The sequence below is a fragment of the Lepisosteus oculatus genome, chromosome 2, assembly GCF_040954835.1.
Source record: "Lepisosteus oculatus isolate fLepOcu1 chromosome 2, fLepOcu1.hap2, whole genome shotgun sequence".
NCBI lineage: Eukaryota > Metazoa > Chordata > Actinopteri > Semionotiformes > Lepisosteidae > Lepisosteus > Lepisosteus oculatus.
In genome coordinates, this window is record NC_090697.1 from 69,733,581 (window position 1) to 69,751,426 (window position 17,846).

The window sequence follows — 17,846 nt, forward strand, 5'->3', positions numbered from 1 at the left end:
CTTGAGCGTTACTTGTTTCTTTCAAGTTTCAAAAAGACAAAATCACATTTCGTAGAAGTATGTCGGATAGCACAAGAAATCAAAACCGAGAATAGGAACGATTTTTTAATGAACTGTAGCTACATATGCTTAAAAGTTTTGCTATGTTTATGTTTTTATTATCTACCCGAAACGTATTATTAAATAACGAGGTTTCCTATGATACTTAAAGTGCATATAGTCGAACGGAATTATTTTCCAGAACCGCAAGCACAGCGGATGTGCTTTTGGATGTTTCTTCCTTACTGATCTCATCCTGGACTTTTGAGGTGGAAACCTTAAAACCTTAAAAGCAGTTTTCCAAGAAGCCCGGTACGCTCACCCGAGCAGGGACTGGTTTGTCGCGGGGCAGGACCTGGGTGTGACGCCTTGCTTCCTCTCAAAGAGCAGCAATTTCTTTTTCTGAAGACTAATATTTCGCTTGGAAGCCTGACGTTCATATTTAGCAAGGGATTTGATGGAACAATTGCAATGAAATTATTTAAGCTTCTACATTTTCATCTTATAATTAATAGTTTGATGTTTGATATTTGTTTTTTGAGAGCAAAGGGTCAAAGAATCCGCAGTCTGATGATTTTCCAAACTTTGCATATGAAAGGCCGTCGAAAGTGTGTTTTTAAAACGGTTTACGAAGCCAAAATTGTAACAGCGACTGAACTCAAGCAAGCCCGGGAATTCATTTCGAAATCTAATGCATCTTGAGGCTGACTCATGTGGCTCACGAATGTCTGAACGCAGACCTGAAACATAGGAGAATGAAATCATGTGCGCTAAATATGACATAGTGTTTATAACGCCCGATCACAGCCTAGCCACAAAGCCCTATTCAGACAGAAGACTCATTTCCTGGAAACCGCTAACTGAGAGGCTGTGGAGCGCTGAGCAGTTTTGAGCTCTGTCACATGGCATATACTGTAAGGCCGCAGTTAGGCTTTTTAGTTTTGTTTCCCGCCTCTGGCGTCGCCGACAGGGAACGTGATCTGTTCTCATCATTTTGCCCTTTACCTTATATTGGCTGTTGTTTCTTTCTCGGTCCTCCCCGTGCGCTCTTTCACTCACAATACAGCCAATAACACGCTTCTCCAAAACCTTCCCACTACAATTTAACGCTTATTCATAATCCCAAAAAATCCTACAACCCTGTACTTGTGCTCTTCTATTGTTTGCTATAATTATAGTTTACGAGTAATCTTTGCTTTGCTCTGATAGTGTTTGTATAAGTTGTTTGTTACTCTAGTATTCTATTTTATTGGCCTTTATCGGTCATTTATGCACATATATCAATCTACAAATCCCCTTTGATATCGAGGTGGCATCGGCAGGAAAACACTATGTTAACGATTTATGATAGTCCTCAGTATTTTAACTATATTATGTTAAGAGGATTTTTTTGCGGGCTTAGTCAATTCCAATCAAAACTTCCACATTCGCATGTACAGCAGGTGGGATTAAGAGGTTCTCCTAATCTACTTGGAAAAGTCATGATAAGTGCTAAAATAATTGTGTCGGGAATAATTCTGTGTACTGAGAATTATTCTGAGCTGTTCAATAAAAAAGCATTTTTGTTCAGTTTACAGTCCATTTCATCACAACGTTTGTTTTAAGAATGAATTAAAGAGTTTTTATTTTTTAGCTCTTGAGAGATTGACGGTATTCATTATAATTATTGTAATAAAGTAAATAAACGCATGATTTCATCCTCATTTGTAGTAAAAATGTTTGGATTACAAGTCATTCTTCCGGTACCCCCACCCCCACAGCACCCTTCATTTAGCTTTGCTGGATTTCATTCTTTAAAAGTGTGGAGGCTGAGGCTGCGTGATGTCATTATCACCCAATCAGGGGCCACCCGGACATGATGATGTAATGTTTACCAGCAAGTTCAGTAGCACTGCGGTTCAATCGGATATAATCACTGAAAAAAAAAGTTAAAACGCCTTTTTTATTTTTATGAGGATATTATTTTAACATCACTGTCAAAATGGTGAACCTCATTAAGATTCGATGTTCTGTAGCTAATATATAAACTATATATGGAGTGCATACTTATTCCGTCTGAAGTAGTAAACGATATATTTGTATTTTATAATTACAGTGAAAAAAATAGTATAATTTCCTAAATTTCTTATTATTAATTAAAAGACTCTTACTCTTACTGGAACACTTGAAAAGTTGAATTGCTAAATATCACATATACGTCAGTTATGCCATCGGTATGTGCATCTATGTCAGTTAAAACAGTCTTAAAGGATAGTTAAAGGAATTGCTTTCAGGATATACTATGAACAATAACGACTCCAATTAAATAAAAATATTTCCTTCCATCTTAACAAGTGCACTGCTCTTCCTTAAAAAGAAAGTGATGATTTAGAAGGCGGCCCTAACGTCATATGTGGGCGGTATAGAAGGCGGGGTTAGGATAATGAAGAGGCGGGTTTTAAGAAATGAGTAGGTGACGTCAGCTCCCAGCTTGCGGAGAGTGAAACAAACATGGCGACAGACTGGAGTGGGCAGGGGTATATTCTAACTTTGATCGTTTTTCTATGGAGCTCAACAGCTGGACGAATGGAGGCAGCAACCGCAGAGGTCAGTAACAGCCAGATCTTGGGCATGCGGCTGGTGTGGAGCAACAAGTCGGCCACGACCACCAACGAGGGAATCATCCAGGTAACAGAGGGCAGTGAGGTCCAGCTCAGGTTTTACGGGCTGCAGCTAAACTCGGGCACCTGGTCACAGATCAGGTTTACGGAACACGGAGACGGAGTGGGAGAGGGCGAAAACAATGCCTTTAGCCACTCTTTTAACAGGACTTGCGCCGATTTCACCAAAGACATCGCGATCAATAATTTCATGAACGTCAGCAGCCAGGGCACCTCCGGGGTGCTCAAATTAGCCATCAAGACGCTCCGCAAGAGCGAAGAGTCCAAGGAGTACAGCTTGTGCGTGAAACGCAGCCCGGAAGGCGAGTGGGACCTGTTCGGGGAGAACGATGGCAAGCTGAAGGTGGTGGAGGAGAAGTCGTCGCTGCTCCCGCTCTGGCTGCAGATCATATTGATCGCCCTGCTGCTGTTACTGTCCGGCATGTTCAGCGGACTGAACCTGGGGCTGATGGCTTTAGATCCCATGGAGCTCCGCATCGTGCAGAGCTGCGGTACGGAAAAGGAGAAGAAGTACGCCCGCAAGATCGAGCCCATCCGCAGGAAGGGCAACTACCTTCTGTGCTCGCTCCTGCTGGGCAACGTGCTCGTCAACACGACCTTGACCATCCTGCTGGACGACCTGATTGGATCTGGCCTGGCTGCGGTGGTGGCCTCCACCATCGGCATCGTCATCTTCGGGGAGATCATGCCCCAGGCGCTGTGCTCTCGCCACGGCCTGGCCGTGGGGGCCAACACCATCGTGCTGACCAAGTTCTTCATGCTGCTCACCTTGCCCATGTCCTACCCCATCAGCAAGCTGCTGGACTGCGTGCTGGGCCAGGAGATCGGCACCGTCTACAACCGGGAGAAGCTGGTGGGGATGCTCAAGGTGACGGAGCCCTACAACGACCTGGTGAAAGAGGAGCTCAACATGATCCAGGGGGCGCTGGAGCTGCGGACCAAAACCGTGGAGGACGTCATGACCCCCCTGAGCAACTGCTTCATGATCCACAGCGACGCCGTGCTGGACTTCAACACCATGTCCGAGATCATGGAGAGCGGCTACACCCGCATCCCGGTGTTCGAGGACGAGCGCTCCAACATCGTGGACATCCTGTACGTCAAGGACCTGGCCTTCGTGGACCCAGACGACTGCACCACGCTGAAGACCATCACCAAGTTCTACAACCACCCGGTCCACTTCGTCTTCCACGACACCAAGCTGGACGCCATGCTGGAGGAGTTCAAGAAAGGTAGGGCCCGTCGTCATAGCAACAGAAGCTTGTCGAGCGCATGGGACTGGCGCGGTGTCAAAGAAGAGCACTGGAGAGCTTCTGCTGCTGAAAAGCCTAAGGCTGGAAGCCGCAGTGTGTTTTGCAGTTCCAGACTGGTCTCATTTGTCAGTCTGGTTTGCCCACCTCTTTTTCATGTTGTTGTAAAGATGGCGTTCATTAAAAGGTATGAACAGCGCCTCTGTCTTTTTTAAATTAGCACTGTGGGGAAAAAGAGGGTATAAGGTTTGTTAGCCTTGGTTTTCTCCTCCCAGGAGTCATTGACACCTCTCTTCTGGTATATAATGATGTGCAGGGCTCCATACTCAGGATTTACTGTTGCTCTTTGTGCGTTCATGACCTCACAAATCTAAAACGTCCTCAGAAGTGATGAATATAGTTTCATGCTTTCGAGTTTAAACATTTGTGTTTTTAGGTCTGTGTGTCCGACCGGCTCTGCAGGCATCCTGTGTTGGGTTGTTTCACGAAGCAAAATGATCTGTGCGTTCTCATTTCTAATCCCTCCTCCGCCCGCTTACCACTTGTATTTCTGACAGGACAAACACTCGGGGCTGACGGATTGAGAAATCATTTCAGGCTCGAGTGTTATTGTGTGAGTGAAGAGTTGTGCAGCTAAGTTAGACCATCCAAGTTGTCCTTACAGGATACGTCCCTCTTTGTGTCTGTCCATGTATCTGATCTTGTCTGCCAGCCTCTGCAAATATCTGTATGCCTGGCTCTCTGCCCTTCTTACATCAGTGGTGTTGGGGAGACTGCTGTGGCTGTTGCTCTGCGAAGGCGTGTGTGGTTGCACGGCTGAAGTTACAGGCTGCCTCTGTGCTGTGTGTCTCCCGCGGACGTGCCGGTGTCCCCTCGCTCACCCTGTGCACTGAAACCTTTGGAGAGGAGACAGGTTTGCAGATTATGCAGCAGTGTGGTACAGCAATTCCAATGCTTTGTCGGGAGGCCGCCATCAGGCCCTTAAAGAGGCAGCACCAGTAAGGACACACCAGGGCGCCTCTGACTAGGCGTCTGCTGGAGTGTTTTTCCATTCAGGCTGCTGAGGGGCTGGGATGTTGGTGAACATTTCTCCATGTGTCGTTTTGATGCTTTGTGTTTTCACAACCGCCTATGTTCCCAGCTCCCTGTGGGGCTTCTTTTAAACAAACATTTACTGTTTAGCAAAGAATTTCAAGACAGAAATGTGCATGTGAGAATTGGAGAGAGAGTTAATTGCCATATTCCTTCAAGGCTAACAAAAAGAAAAAGCTCTCAAGGGGAATGAAACCCATGCTTTGTTTCAGGGCTTAACAGCTACAGTTCTGCCTCTCCTCTTCCTGCTGTGGTATCCAAACTCCTTTTTTTTGCACCATCTGTCCTGTCCGAAGTGACATGAAGGCTGGGGTGTGCAGACTCACTGAGGGTCTGATGATCCCCTGATCCCCTGATGAACCGAGCTCGTTATTTACTCAGCAAGACTCTTTCATCTCTAGTGCTTCACCCAGGTTTTAAACTGCTCCCAGTTTTAAGGTTATAAAGCTGACAGAGCTGTAGCCTTTGAGGTTAGGAGTTTCAGTGTGTCCGGTGTTGTCTGTTGTGCAGTTTAAAGACAGTCACTGATTTGCAAATAATGTTCTTATAAAGCAAACCTTATTGGTTGGAAATACAAATTCTTGCAATATTTTGACAGAATGAATTGTATGTTCCTAAAGGGAAACTTTACTGCTTCTCTTTTTTTGTGGAAGGATTTTCCCAGATCATTTGCATGCCTTGATACCTCATGCATGATAACAACCCAGAGCCTGACACAAATATAATTAGTACAGCATGAGCTGTCTGACTCCCAGGCTTGCACAGTGAGAATTAAGCACAGTCTTATCGTAATGTCGTGTGTCTTTCTGCGATGAGCTATTGCCAGCTGTTTCAAGACCTTACTCCTTTCGCTGTCCTGAGGGGGTATTGCGTTGTGCTGTCATGTGGATTTCGGTGTTGAACCCAGCTTTCACCAGCGTCTCAGCCTGTCTGTCTCAAATGGCAATCCTGTTTGTACCACGGTGCACAGCCGCTGTCTCTTCTGGGAGCATTTCGGCACTGGATTCTCTTGCTTCTTCCAAGAGAGCTGGACACGGGAGAGAAGAATAGAAACGTTACAAGAGAGGTGACAATAGAGCGAGTTAGGATCTACGCTGATCCTGCTCCCAGTCTAATCTCAAGTCTTAGGTGTAAACGTCTCTCTGGAGAGGAATTGTTTGCTGGGCAGCTCTTTTGCGCATGAAAGCAAGAGAAAACATCTTTTACCAGCTCTGAATCACAGGCATTCATCACAAAGAGTCCTTTCACTCGGGACCTCACTCTCTCAACCTTTCACTTCTCTGTTGAGAACAGAGTGTTCTCCAGGGGTCTTAGCGTCACTAAACATCAGCTTATCTACCTTGTGTTTTCCAGTTTTTGTTCCAACGTGATTTGTCAATTTAACAATAAGTCTAATATGAAACATACATAGGTTTTTCTAAATATATAAAATCTTTTGTAGATGATCACATAGTACATTCAACTTCAGAACGTTCAGACACATGTAGGATTTTGGATATACAGGGTATTTGGAGTTGGGCGCAAGAAACATTTGCTGTATTTAAAGAGAAATTTATCTATGAATCGTTTTGGTGCCTCGTTGGAAATCTTACAATTAAACAGCTAATAAAATAGAGCAACTATGTAATGTGGATGGAACAAAAACCAGTGGACTCTAGGCCCTGCAGGAATTGAATTTGAGACCTGCATCACTGCTGCATCACACCTAACCCACAGTTCTTTGTGGTAATGTCCCTGCTGAGGGAGCTGCTCCTGAAGAGAGGACCTCGTGTAATGTTGGAGAATGGTAGCTGTATTGGATCAAACTCCAAGACGTGTCACGTATGGGTACATCTTGCAGTACATAGAGGAAAGAGTCCCCGCTGCCCTTGGTTATTTTGTGGAATATATAAGCAAGCCTCTTGAAGAGCCACAGAGAATAAGCATCAGCTGATCACCCACACGCGGATGCACACTCTCTGACGCTTGTGCTCAGTGTAATGGCTTTGCTCGTGCCGATGTGTTGTATATTGATGGGCCCTGACGCTTATTAGAGAGGGTCTGCCCTAGAGCAGCACATGCAATGCCACATGACTGTGAATTCTCGCTGCCTACGGTTCACACGGATTTGTGGCCCAGTTAAAAGTCTTTCAACAGGTAATAAGTGTAAACCACAGACTGGATTAAAATTAGAATGCTCTTCTTCACATAATTATGTTTTATGGCTTTGCCACCGAAAAAACAAAACAAGCGTTTTGACACCACCCAAGCAGAAGAAGCCCCTATTGTTGTGGTCCTCAAAACAGACATGCATCCAAAGATGCCTCTTGTCCCAGTGCGAAGAAAAATGTCCTTAGAGATGCAGGATGGTGGAGCTTCAGCGTGGAACAAGAAAGCAAGGAAGCGTCTCTCAGGCATTCCAGAATGCAGCTGTGTCTTGGCTGGGTGTATGACTGGCAGAGGAAATGCTGCAGGCGAGCTGTGGCTATTTCTCTGGAGGTGGCATCCTTTCCCTAACTTGAGTCTGTGTTCACATGCATGTGGGTAGCGTGTGGATAGTGTCCAGGACACGTTCCACAGCACTGCACACGCCCACCCCACGTGTCATTTACAGTGTGGGCACCTAGAAGGTTAGCTGTATTCACCCCAATTCAGCACAGCGTGGACAAAGTGCTGCTTACGGATGCTTGCGGTTGCGAGGTATTGCTTTCACAGTGCAGGAGAATTTCCTTTGTTTTTCCTTAATTGGTTCTTATTTTGTTAACCCTTCGATTGGCGAGGCTGAGCTGGGCTGTGGAAGAAATGATTTGCCCTGCGGCGCCATCGCTGTCAACAGGAAGCGATCGAGCTCATGCTGGTGTCTCTCCTCGGTCTGAGTGCTGCATCAGCAGCTGGAGTCTGTGGGTGGCGTGTCTGTGCTGTCCGCTTCAGCACGTGAATGGTGACGTTTGAACGTGTGCATGGCGGAGACTGTCACTGCCAAATTGATCATGTTAGTCGGGCTGGTTTTTAGTGCTTCGGGGGCAGGCGAGGCAGAAAACGCAGTTGGACAGGATCGGCGACTCATGGCACCAAAATTCTTCAGACTCGCTCGTTTGAATGTCACTGGGGCTTGCTGCATGTGTCCTGGTGTGGTTAAGCGCAAGCACCAGCTCATCAGCTTCTTGAAGCTGTACCCTTTTCTCCCAGCCTTACAGACACAGCCCCAGGATACGCCATTTCTCCTCAGCCCCGGGTGCTGTGGGTGAATCTGACACCTGTCATATTTAATGTAGACGCTTAGCAGTAAAAGACGCTTAAGCAGTTTGTTTCTAGATCATAAGGGGTGTGGGACTGCATGAGTCTATTAATGGAAATTCCATGGAATATGTCCTATCTGGACATTAGATCTCATCTTAGAATCATGGAAGAAAGGGTATGCCCTGCATATTCTCTCTTTAGAGATTTCTGGTCATGCCAGGTAAAATGACATTGTAGGACAATTCTCCACGGTTAAAGGTTGAGGAAGTGTGGCACCATTCTCCGATTTCCACTGCTCTGAGCTCTGATGTCCCGACTAACTCCGTTTTGTACACAACAAAACGAATGTGTGTCCACCGAGATGCAGAGGGATGCTTAACCTGTCAGAATCACTCTATCCGAAAATGGCATTTTTACCCACATGGGGAGAATGGGGACGTGCTGTTGGGTTCCTCCATACCGTCAAACCTGTTATCTTTTGACTCTTTTTGCAATCTCTGCAGTGACATATGGGAGGCTTTGGCGGGGAGTGGAAGAGATGAGAGAGCCCAGGCTGACATATCCTCAGTCTGCGGCCTGCAGCGCTGAGTTAATTGTGCACTGCCCCATGGGAAATCCCATTCATAGTTGGTTTGTGACGCGACCCAGGCGCACGTTCGCGACGTCTGGGTCATCGAGCGCTCCGCCTGCCCTCGGGAGTGAATGCTTTTACTGGCCGAGTCTCCCAGGAGCTCTCCAGTGTCTTTCACCAGACTCCTACGCTGTACCTCCAGTAGTGAGTGCATTAAGGAGTCAGCCAGGTTGCTTGTGGTGTTGGTGGTTTAGCTCATGGGATGCAGCAGGTTTTAATTATCTTGGCATCCGTCTCACTTTCTGACCTTCTGTCCTTCTCCTCCTCTCTCTCTCTGCCGCCTTATTCTCTCCCTTTAGTATCCATCTCACTTTCTGTCTTTATACTGTCGCTCTTTCCACCCCACTTTGCTCACTTTCGCTCTCAGGGCCTCTCCGGCAGGTCCTTGTAATTAAAAGGGTTTCGTTGTCTTTTGTTTCCTCCTGCTGAGGTTGCCATGTGAGACCTTTGCCCCTGTGTTTGCCTCACCTGTTCTACCCAGCATTCCTGCTGTCCTCCAGCCTCTGTGGGCAGGGCGGCAGCTCCTTACAGTGTGGGTGTTCACCGAGCCCTGAGCTGAGCTCCTCGCGTTTATTCCACACTCTAGTCTTCCCAGTTACCAACAGATGATTATTGTTGCAAAATATGTGCGGCCATCCTGTGGTTCGGTTTTATTTTCCTGCTGGGTTGTGGCACGAGTTTTCCACTTTGACCGATCTTCTATATCGTCCACAAAAGCTGGCACGTTTTCTTATAATGCATTCCACAGTCCTTGGAGCAGGAAAATGACTACTGGAAACTTCTCCTGATATTTTTTTTTTAATAAAAAAAAAACATTGAAAATTCAGGATTCGGAATGATTTATTGCCCCTTTCTACGGCTCTTGCACTATGGCGCAGCTTTGTGTGGGGGGTAGTTTTAACGAGGGGATCGAAGGCCACGTTGTTGTGCAGTCCTGCTGTGTTCCTGTTTTCAGGGAGAAAATGGTTTCTCCTTTGTTCTCCACACTCTTTCTTCATGCTCTGCTGTCCCCTTCTTCCTCTTTTTCTTTTCCTGTCTCCCTGCCACCTCTCAGCTCTCTGGGTGTCGTGCTGGCGCAGCAGTGTCCAGCTTTGAGGTCCAAGGATTCTCCGGCTGTTTGTGGAAAGCAGTGCTCTCCCACCTCAGATCCGAGGAGCCCCAGTCCTAAAGCACCTTGACAGCTGTGCTTTTAATTCAAGACAGGCTGTATGTGAGGCCACAATGCATGAGTAAAAGTATATGCCTTTTATTCACTTGTTTTGCAGCTAAGGGGATGGTAAGGTTTGGAGCCCAGTGAGTGTTACTGCTGTGTGACACACTGCTACCTACAGTACACAACACATTCTGCTGTCTTGTTCTCAGACCATACAAGCTCAACAGTGCGTTTAGGGCCCTTTTTTTTGTTGCAGCCTGTTGTTCAAGGGCCAAATTGATTTCAGTATGTCACAAGAGAAGGGTGGCGTTTTATTCCAGGGCAGTACTGCATGAAGGGAGGTTTTAATTGAAAGTAATATGGTCATGAAGCTTACAGTTCTTTGAATAATTGAAATGAAGATAAGGTGGCTTCCCAGGAGCAGGCTTTAAGTTGATTTGTTAAAGTTATGAGTTTGAGGAGGTGGGGTCCAGGTTCTCAGGCTGAATTTCGTGGCCGGGGGTGTATGTATCCGGTGTTTCTGTGCGAGAGATGAAAGAGAGTACTTTAGGGAAAGGGCAGGGATCAGGTGGCTGTGCAGGGCCCATGCGGAGTGTGTGGCGGGCTGTGGGCACCTACGTATCTGTCTCACTGTGCTTCGTCCCGTTCTTATAAAGTTTGCGAACACAAAAGCAGCTGAAGTTGTGATGATCACTTTTATTGCATCATAGTGTTTTGTGTAAAAGGTCGACCTCCCAGAAATACTCCCTCAAACACACACTGCCTATTGTTATTTGCTGAGAGACCAAACCAATCCAAGTAAATAAGGTAAGGTTTTTTAGAACACATCAAAGACAAAGGATCTGTAATTCTCTTTAGTGAATAGGCCAGTGTTTTCCGATTGGTTTATGGGAAGGCAGAGCCATTGTGATTGGCTTATAGAGGAAATGAGATTGCATGATTGGCTGAAAGGTGACAGCCTTTCTGTTCTGTGGATGATTTAGCCTGTAATCCTTTTTTTAAGGCAATCTCTCTCTTTCTGAGTGTCAGTAGATGCAGTCTGATTGGCTCAGAATAGCTTAGTTGCACTGGCACTGATCATGAGATCCACTTGCTGCTCTACAGTGTAAAGTACACAGCGAAACACAAAATACATGCACACACCGCTGTGGGCACACTTCATAATCATTGAGGCAAAAGCTTATGTTGATTTATGGTTAAGTATGTCAATTAACCATAATGAACCCCTTAGTATGTGGAATTCCATTTTGATGAACAAATAAAACTCCAGGACGGGTAGGATTGTGTTTGGCTGATTTTGAGTGTATTGTGTGAGTGAGAGAAGTTGATGTTTACGCATATGAGTGCATATTGTAATTTGGACCTTAGTGTAGTTAAAAAGCATGTGAAAATGCATGGTCCTATAAGGAGTCTACCACCTTTATGCAGGTCTCTGGTGTTCACTGTGTTGTGAGGAAAAAGGAACATCACACTGAGCTCACTAACGTTGGTGGGAAAACAGCTTCGACTTGTGCTCTGTTTAATATCCAGTTGTTTTCACGATGCGTTGAAATGATGTTTGCTACTGTTTCTCTTTCTATATATGCGTAGATAAAGATGCATTTCAACACGTTTAAAAATGTAGAGGAATATATCTCATTTCACCAGCACTGAAGTCAAGATCTTGTTTGTTTCCAAAAGGTGACCCTAGTCGATCTGGTAGCTGTGTTAGAAATAAGCATGGCTTGCTGAAGGCATGAGGTCAGGGATTTTAGTGCTGGCAGCCTATGGTGAGCAGCAGGAGGAGAGACAGGGAGCACACGGAGGAGAGAGCATGTCTCTGTGGCCAGCAGACGTGTGGGCAGCCCTGACTCCTGCAGCAGCATTGCTCTCCACAACAGCACTAGTTTTAGGAGGGCTCAAAAAATAAACAGCAGCTTCATCATCATCATAATTAAACATAAAAGCTTATTTCGATTTCCGGAAGTGACATACCCGGGCTTGTGGAATCCCATTTTGTTGACTAAATAAAACGGAGACATGCGTGGGGCTGTGATGGTGTGTTTGGCTGAGATTGAGTGTGTTGTCTGCGTGGGAGAGGCTGAGGTGAGGACATATGTGTGTGAACTGCAGGCTACTCGGGGCTGTGTTCATGAATATGTGCCTCTTTTCAGAAGGGAGCAATGAAGCTGTATCATTGCTGCCAAAGAACGCCACCGATTTATCTGCAACAGTGTATCGGAGAATAGAAAGAATGAGGACATCTTTCACGATATCACAAAGTCCGTCTGTCTGTCAGAAGGTACTGACTTTGTGGGAATATTTACCCATGTTTTCTCCAGTCATCGGTAGTAAGGCCTGCCCCCACACTTTTCTGATGTGCAGACTCCTAGACACCTGTACTGTTATGTGATGGCATTTATTCCTGCTGAAAGCAACCGTGTTATTTCTGTGAGAGGAGGTCCGTGTTTTTATAAGCACAGTGAATGTATGTGCTGTGATGAACTGCTATCCCATGCAGGGTGTATCCTGCCTTGTTCCAAGTCCATGCAGGTTATTTATTTTTAAAGACGAAATGGCTTTTATGATCAAGATGATGTGCAGAGGTGTTCCTCCAGTGTAGCATGATTGACAAGGGAGTGTACAGTTTGCTTTGTTTGCCCTACCACAGAGAATTCACATTTGTATAGGCCCTTACAAAGCCACCTCACAGTCTGTGTGCCAAGACCGGACATTTGTGAAAGTTCTCAGTTTTTAAAAGTACCCACCCCAAAGTGACATACTTTATTGGCAATATGAGCACAATTCTTGAAATAGGTGTAACACCTGTAAGCATTCTTGTGCAGCTGTCTCTTAAGGGCCGGTTTGTGTTTCTGTAATGCTGTCAGTTGCCAGGCCAGAATGCCCATCGCAGAGCCCAAGTACTCGAACGTGGCTTCTGGAGCTTTTGGCCCCGGGCACATGAACATTGTTTGGGTTCCATCTTCTTTGCCTAACAGTTGCCCTTGCCTTTCTTCTTTTTCCAAATGAGAGGATGTTCTGTTTTCTCCTCTTCACTTAGAAGCTGACAGCTGGCGTATTATTGTTCTGTCGACTAATCTGTGAAATGAAGGGCTTGCTGCTTCCTGTGCCGTGAGGATATAGTTGGCAGCTTCTGATGGATTCAGGGTTCTGGTCAGGTGACCGACTTGTCTGGATTGGGGTTCAGGGGATCGATCTAGCTCCTTTCCATCGGGTTGGTCAAGGCCTGAAAGTGGGCTTCATCTTTATCGGTTCTGGGTGGTTCAGCTGCAGATATTCCTTGACATATTGTCTCAGCTGCCTCAAGCACATTCTCGTATACTCTGTCAGAGAGTGTCTGATGACAGTTTCTGGTTTTAGTCTAATCCCCTTGGTTCCTCCAGACATTTAATTGTCTGTGTGTACAGTTTCATCGATGATCTGATCCGCTGGGATCCTTCAAAAAGGGTTTCTGGGACTTGGCTGCACAAGGAACGAACACTTTGAGTGAAATATGTGTGTATCTCTGAATACCTAATAGGCATCAAGGACATTTGTGCAGCAAGGTATTGTGGAATCAATCAATTTTAGCTAAAGTACATCCAATTATCTGAATGTAAGAACAATCTCAAAACACTTTTATCAGTAAAAACCCTTGCCTATCGTCTAAAAAAAGACTATTAGCTTTTTCTTTCGATTGGAGTAGGATAATGACGATTGAGTCCACTTATACCAATATTGACTTTTTGTTTCTAATTGCAGGAGCACAAGATTCATTAATTAAAATGGCAAGCTACTAGGAAGGTTTCAGTATATCAGTCTAATCATATTCATCCTGCAAAGAATTCAGTACTCATCGTTTTACTTCCCTGTGTGGTATCAATATCAGCTCTGACCAATGGACTATCAGTTATGCTACAACACCTTATAACACACCCGCACTGTCACAATGACGCTAACTGGTACATTTATCATGAAAATATGTTGGAAACACCCGCAGTGCCATTAAATACAGCAGCTACCAATGTCATGGGATATGATTTTCCTGGATAACTTCCAATTTTGTGGGGTGTAGTTATCCTAGTAATCCTAGGATTTTTCTTCCCTTCCCACTTTTCACCCTAAAGGTGTCCCCACTCCCACTGTAACAGCAGGAGAAAACACACTGGGCAAATGTGCCAAATTCAGGGTAAATATCCAGTTCTCGATGTCAGTGATTTCTAGTGCTGGTCCATGGAGACCTCGGTGACTTGTTTTCTATTCCATTTGAGCTTGATTGAAGCCTACATTGAATTTGTTGAATTAAACATTTACATTTTTAGCTCTAAAATGTCTTGGATATCTTTTAAAAACTCTCAACTCGTTCTAAGTTGAAAATAATTTTAGGTGGTTTCATTTGTCAATTGTTAGGTCACTTGAGGCCTTCATTTAAGCTCAGGAGGAGTGCAAAACAAGGATTTCTGAGGATGAGGATCTAGAAAGACCTTATCCTACATCACCCGGCCACTGTTGACACTAATGGAGAATTATTTGTTCTCACGTGGGAAAGAGATGACTTCGCTCACATGAGACACAAGAGGAGAGAACACGCACACAATTGAGGTGCAATTGGAATTCTAAAATTGGCAAATATACCTCCGAAGGAGAGGTTTGGCCATGACGGCACTCACTGACCCGTCCAGCTGAACTTCAGTGAAGAGAGATAGCGATAGAGGGACAGAGGAGTTTATTTGCCATATGTATATGTGCAATGGGATTCTAATTGGCACTGTTCTCTCAGGACACGTACAGATTCGGTAGACGATACAATACAATTGATAACACCACACAATGTCGACAGTACCTTACGAAGTAGTGCTAAATAAAATAAATAATGATAGTATGAAAGGTGTTTTAATCTTCTGCCAGTAGTCGCTGTCCCTGCAGAGCTGAGAGCGCAGTGCATTTGTGTTGATGGATGTGAAAACGGAGACTGTTGCCATGGTGCTTTTGAGAGGAAGAGAGAACAGAGTTTTGTTTTTAATGTCTGAGGGAGTTGGGATACTTGCTTTTGGCAAGAGAAGAGGTGATATAGTTGTGAGAACTGAAAAGGGGACGTTTTTGGGCCACCTTGAGTCTGTTATTATTACTTCATTATCACCCTGAGACACTTTTGTTTTCAGTCATGTTGTTTTTATGAATGGGTGCCCTGTGAGTAAAATGTTGATTCTTGTGTAAACAGGCTCTTTAATAACTGTTTACCCCCAACTGCAGGCTTAATGAATCCCCAGAAGAGACAAGGGAAAGGGGGAGATGCACACAGACGGGTATTTATAGAATACCCCCTAACCACCTGTGGCTGGCATGGACGCTACCTGCTAATGTAATACTATATCTGCTGTCTTCCGTGAATTTCCTCAGGCTGCTAGATCATTCCTCAGGCATTCTGAGGGATTGACTTGTCTGGGACACTGTTCTCCTGTTGCCCGCAACAGCACCTTTGTTTTAATAGTATTATTAATACTATACTTGGTATAAGTATAGTATTATATGCAGGATGCTTAGTAAGTTAGTTGATCTGTTCAAACAGCTGTATCCTACAACCTGTTCGGCGTGGAATGAAATACAGTACATCGCACACACATATGGGTTTAGGGGAATTTAGTTCCCTTAAACCAGAGGCACACAGGTTCTTTGGGTCCCTGTCGTTGCAAACCTTTGATCTTTGCAAAGAACTGATTACTATTAGTTAGTTGACCCACATGATGAAGATAACTTTAGTCATGAAGGATTACCTGGAACAAAGGTTTGGATACAAGAGCCTTCTCACACTGACAGAGCTAGCCAACCTGGCTCTGTGTGACAACCATGGTTTGTTTGTATGGAGGGACATGGTACACCTTTTGCACAAAAGTGTTCAAAACTCACTGTCATGTTCCATTGTTAGATGATTTATCTGGAGTGGATATCTGTGTTAAATGGTGCCCAGTTTGTTTGCAAATTTCAGGCGCACAGTTGCTTCCTCAGCTGTGGAACTCTCATACTGGCTCAGGAAAGATGAAGACCACATTACTGAAAAATACGTCATCATCATCTGCTTTTTTTGTATTGTGAGCTGCAGGGCACAAATAATAGGGCTTTAATAACCGAATGACAGAAGGACGACTGACACTGAGATCCTAACTGATATGTAATGCCAAAAACTCCCAGGGTCCAGACTAGTCCTGACCGACCCCACAAATGCAGTACAGTCAAGTATAGCACCAGCTGCCATCAGTGTTTACCACAAAGGCAAGCCATTAGTCTAATAACTTCCCATTGGAGCTATATAATTTCCCAGTGTGGGGTGAAGCTAACCCCCTATTGAAATTGTTTAGGTCCCTCTATGTGGTAACTAAAAACAACCACATGGTCTGATTCCGCGCAGTTATTATTTTATTTTTCTGTCTGGCCCCCTTTCTGTGGTTCATCCATTATGGGACAATACAGCTTCTTCTTTGTTGTGCTGTCAGCCAGCTGATTGTGGGTTTGGGAGGGAGGGGGTGTTTAATGTTAAACTGTTTAAACAGTTTAACTAAGGAGTCAGAAAGAAGATGACTCTAACTATCTACTAGGGAACATCACATTTACAGCAAGGGACAGAGAGAGAAAGAAATAAGCAGAATGAGCCGCTGAGAATTTTCTTCAGATAACTCTGGTCAAGGCAAGAGCATTGTGTGTAGTGGGAGGCTGCTGTGTGCCCCAGACTGGAGGGTCATGTTTCAGTCTGCTGGTCCTCGGTAAAGAGGAGAGGCTGATGGAGAAGCCAGCCTTACCTCAGGCACTGGGGCTGATACACGGCCTCATGGAGGACAACGAGAAGGTGCCAGCTGTGGAGAACACCTTCTCCTGTCTTCTTTCATTCCCATTCTGACTGCTGTGGGAGTCTACAGCGTCTCGCAAAAGTTATCAGAATGATGCCAACATGTTTTTGCAAACCTAAATGCTCAAATTGAATAGTTTGAGGGGGTAGGATAAGTCTTGGTGAATGTAAGCAAAAGCTAAAAAAATAAAATAAGACAGGTGTCGATTGCCTATGTATTCAGATACATGATCCCTGTATTTGGCAGTAGTTCCTGGCAGATTTTCTCAAGCTCTCTTTACTTGCTTGGGGATCGTTTATCAGCTGCAGTTTTCAAGTTTTTCCACAGGTTGTCAATTGGCAACAAATCAGGACTTTATATGTGCCAGTCAAGGACATTTACTTACTTGTTTTTTAGGTCAAAAGCAAGCTTTCCTCTACCCAGTATTTTGCTCCATCTGTGTTCCCATAATTCCCAGCTGATGAGGAGCAGAACTTTAACATAATGATGCCACCACCATTCTGGACAGTAGGGAAGGTGTTGTCTAAGTGGTGCACTATGACCAGTTTGTGTCATATGTAACGTTTTGCATTTAGACCTTTGCAGTTTGTAAATCACTCTGTCAAATTCCTTCTCCCTCTCTCAGGTAAATCCCACCTGGCCATAGTCCAGAAGGTGAACAACGAGGGGGAAGGAGACCCCTTTTATGAGGTGCTGGGGCTGGTCACACTGGAGGACGTCATTGAGGAGATCATCAAGTCCGAGATCCTGGACGAGTCTGACCTCTACAGTGAGTCTGCACATACAGTACCCTATTGCACCATACAGTTTGTAGATGAACACAATAAATTAGAAATATATACAGTCACTCCTACACAGACTGTGTGGTGTAGTACATGACAGCCCAGTACATAATTTTACCTGTGTGCATACATCCCACTCTGAGATGTACCAGTAGCTGGTGCACTGTAATGTAGTGTAGCAGTTATTTTACCCAGTAGA

At 44.9% G+C, this 17,846-nt stretch overlaps 1 protein-coding gene across 2 annotated transcripts in view; it reads left to right on the forward strand.

Moving 5' to 3' along the window:
* Nucleotides 1-2,511: 2,511 nt before the first annotated feature.
* The window catches only part of LOC102695438 (metal transporter CNNM4), a 37,466-nt gene continuing 22,131 nt past the window's right edge, over nt 2,512-17,846 (forward strand). For both annotated transcript variants that reach the window (XM_015361579.2, XM_015361655.2), the window contains exons 1-2: nt 2,512-3,931; nt 17,491-17,634. In XM_015361579.2, coding sequence (XP_015217065.2) covers nt 2,530-3,931; nt 17,491-17,634 — 1,546 coding nt within the window. In that variant the 5' untranslated portion in view covers nt 2,512-2,529. The remainder of the gene's footprint in view (nt 3,932-17,490; nt 17,635-17,846) is intronic.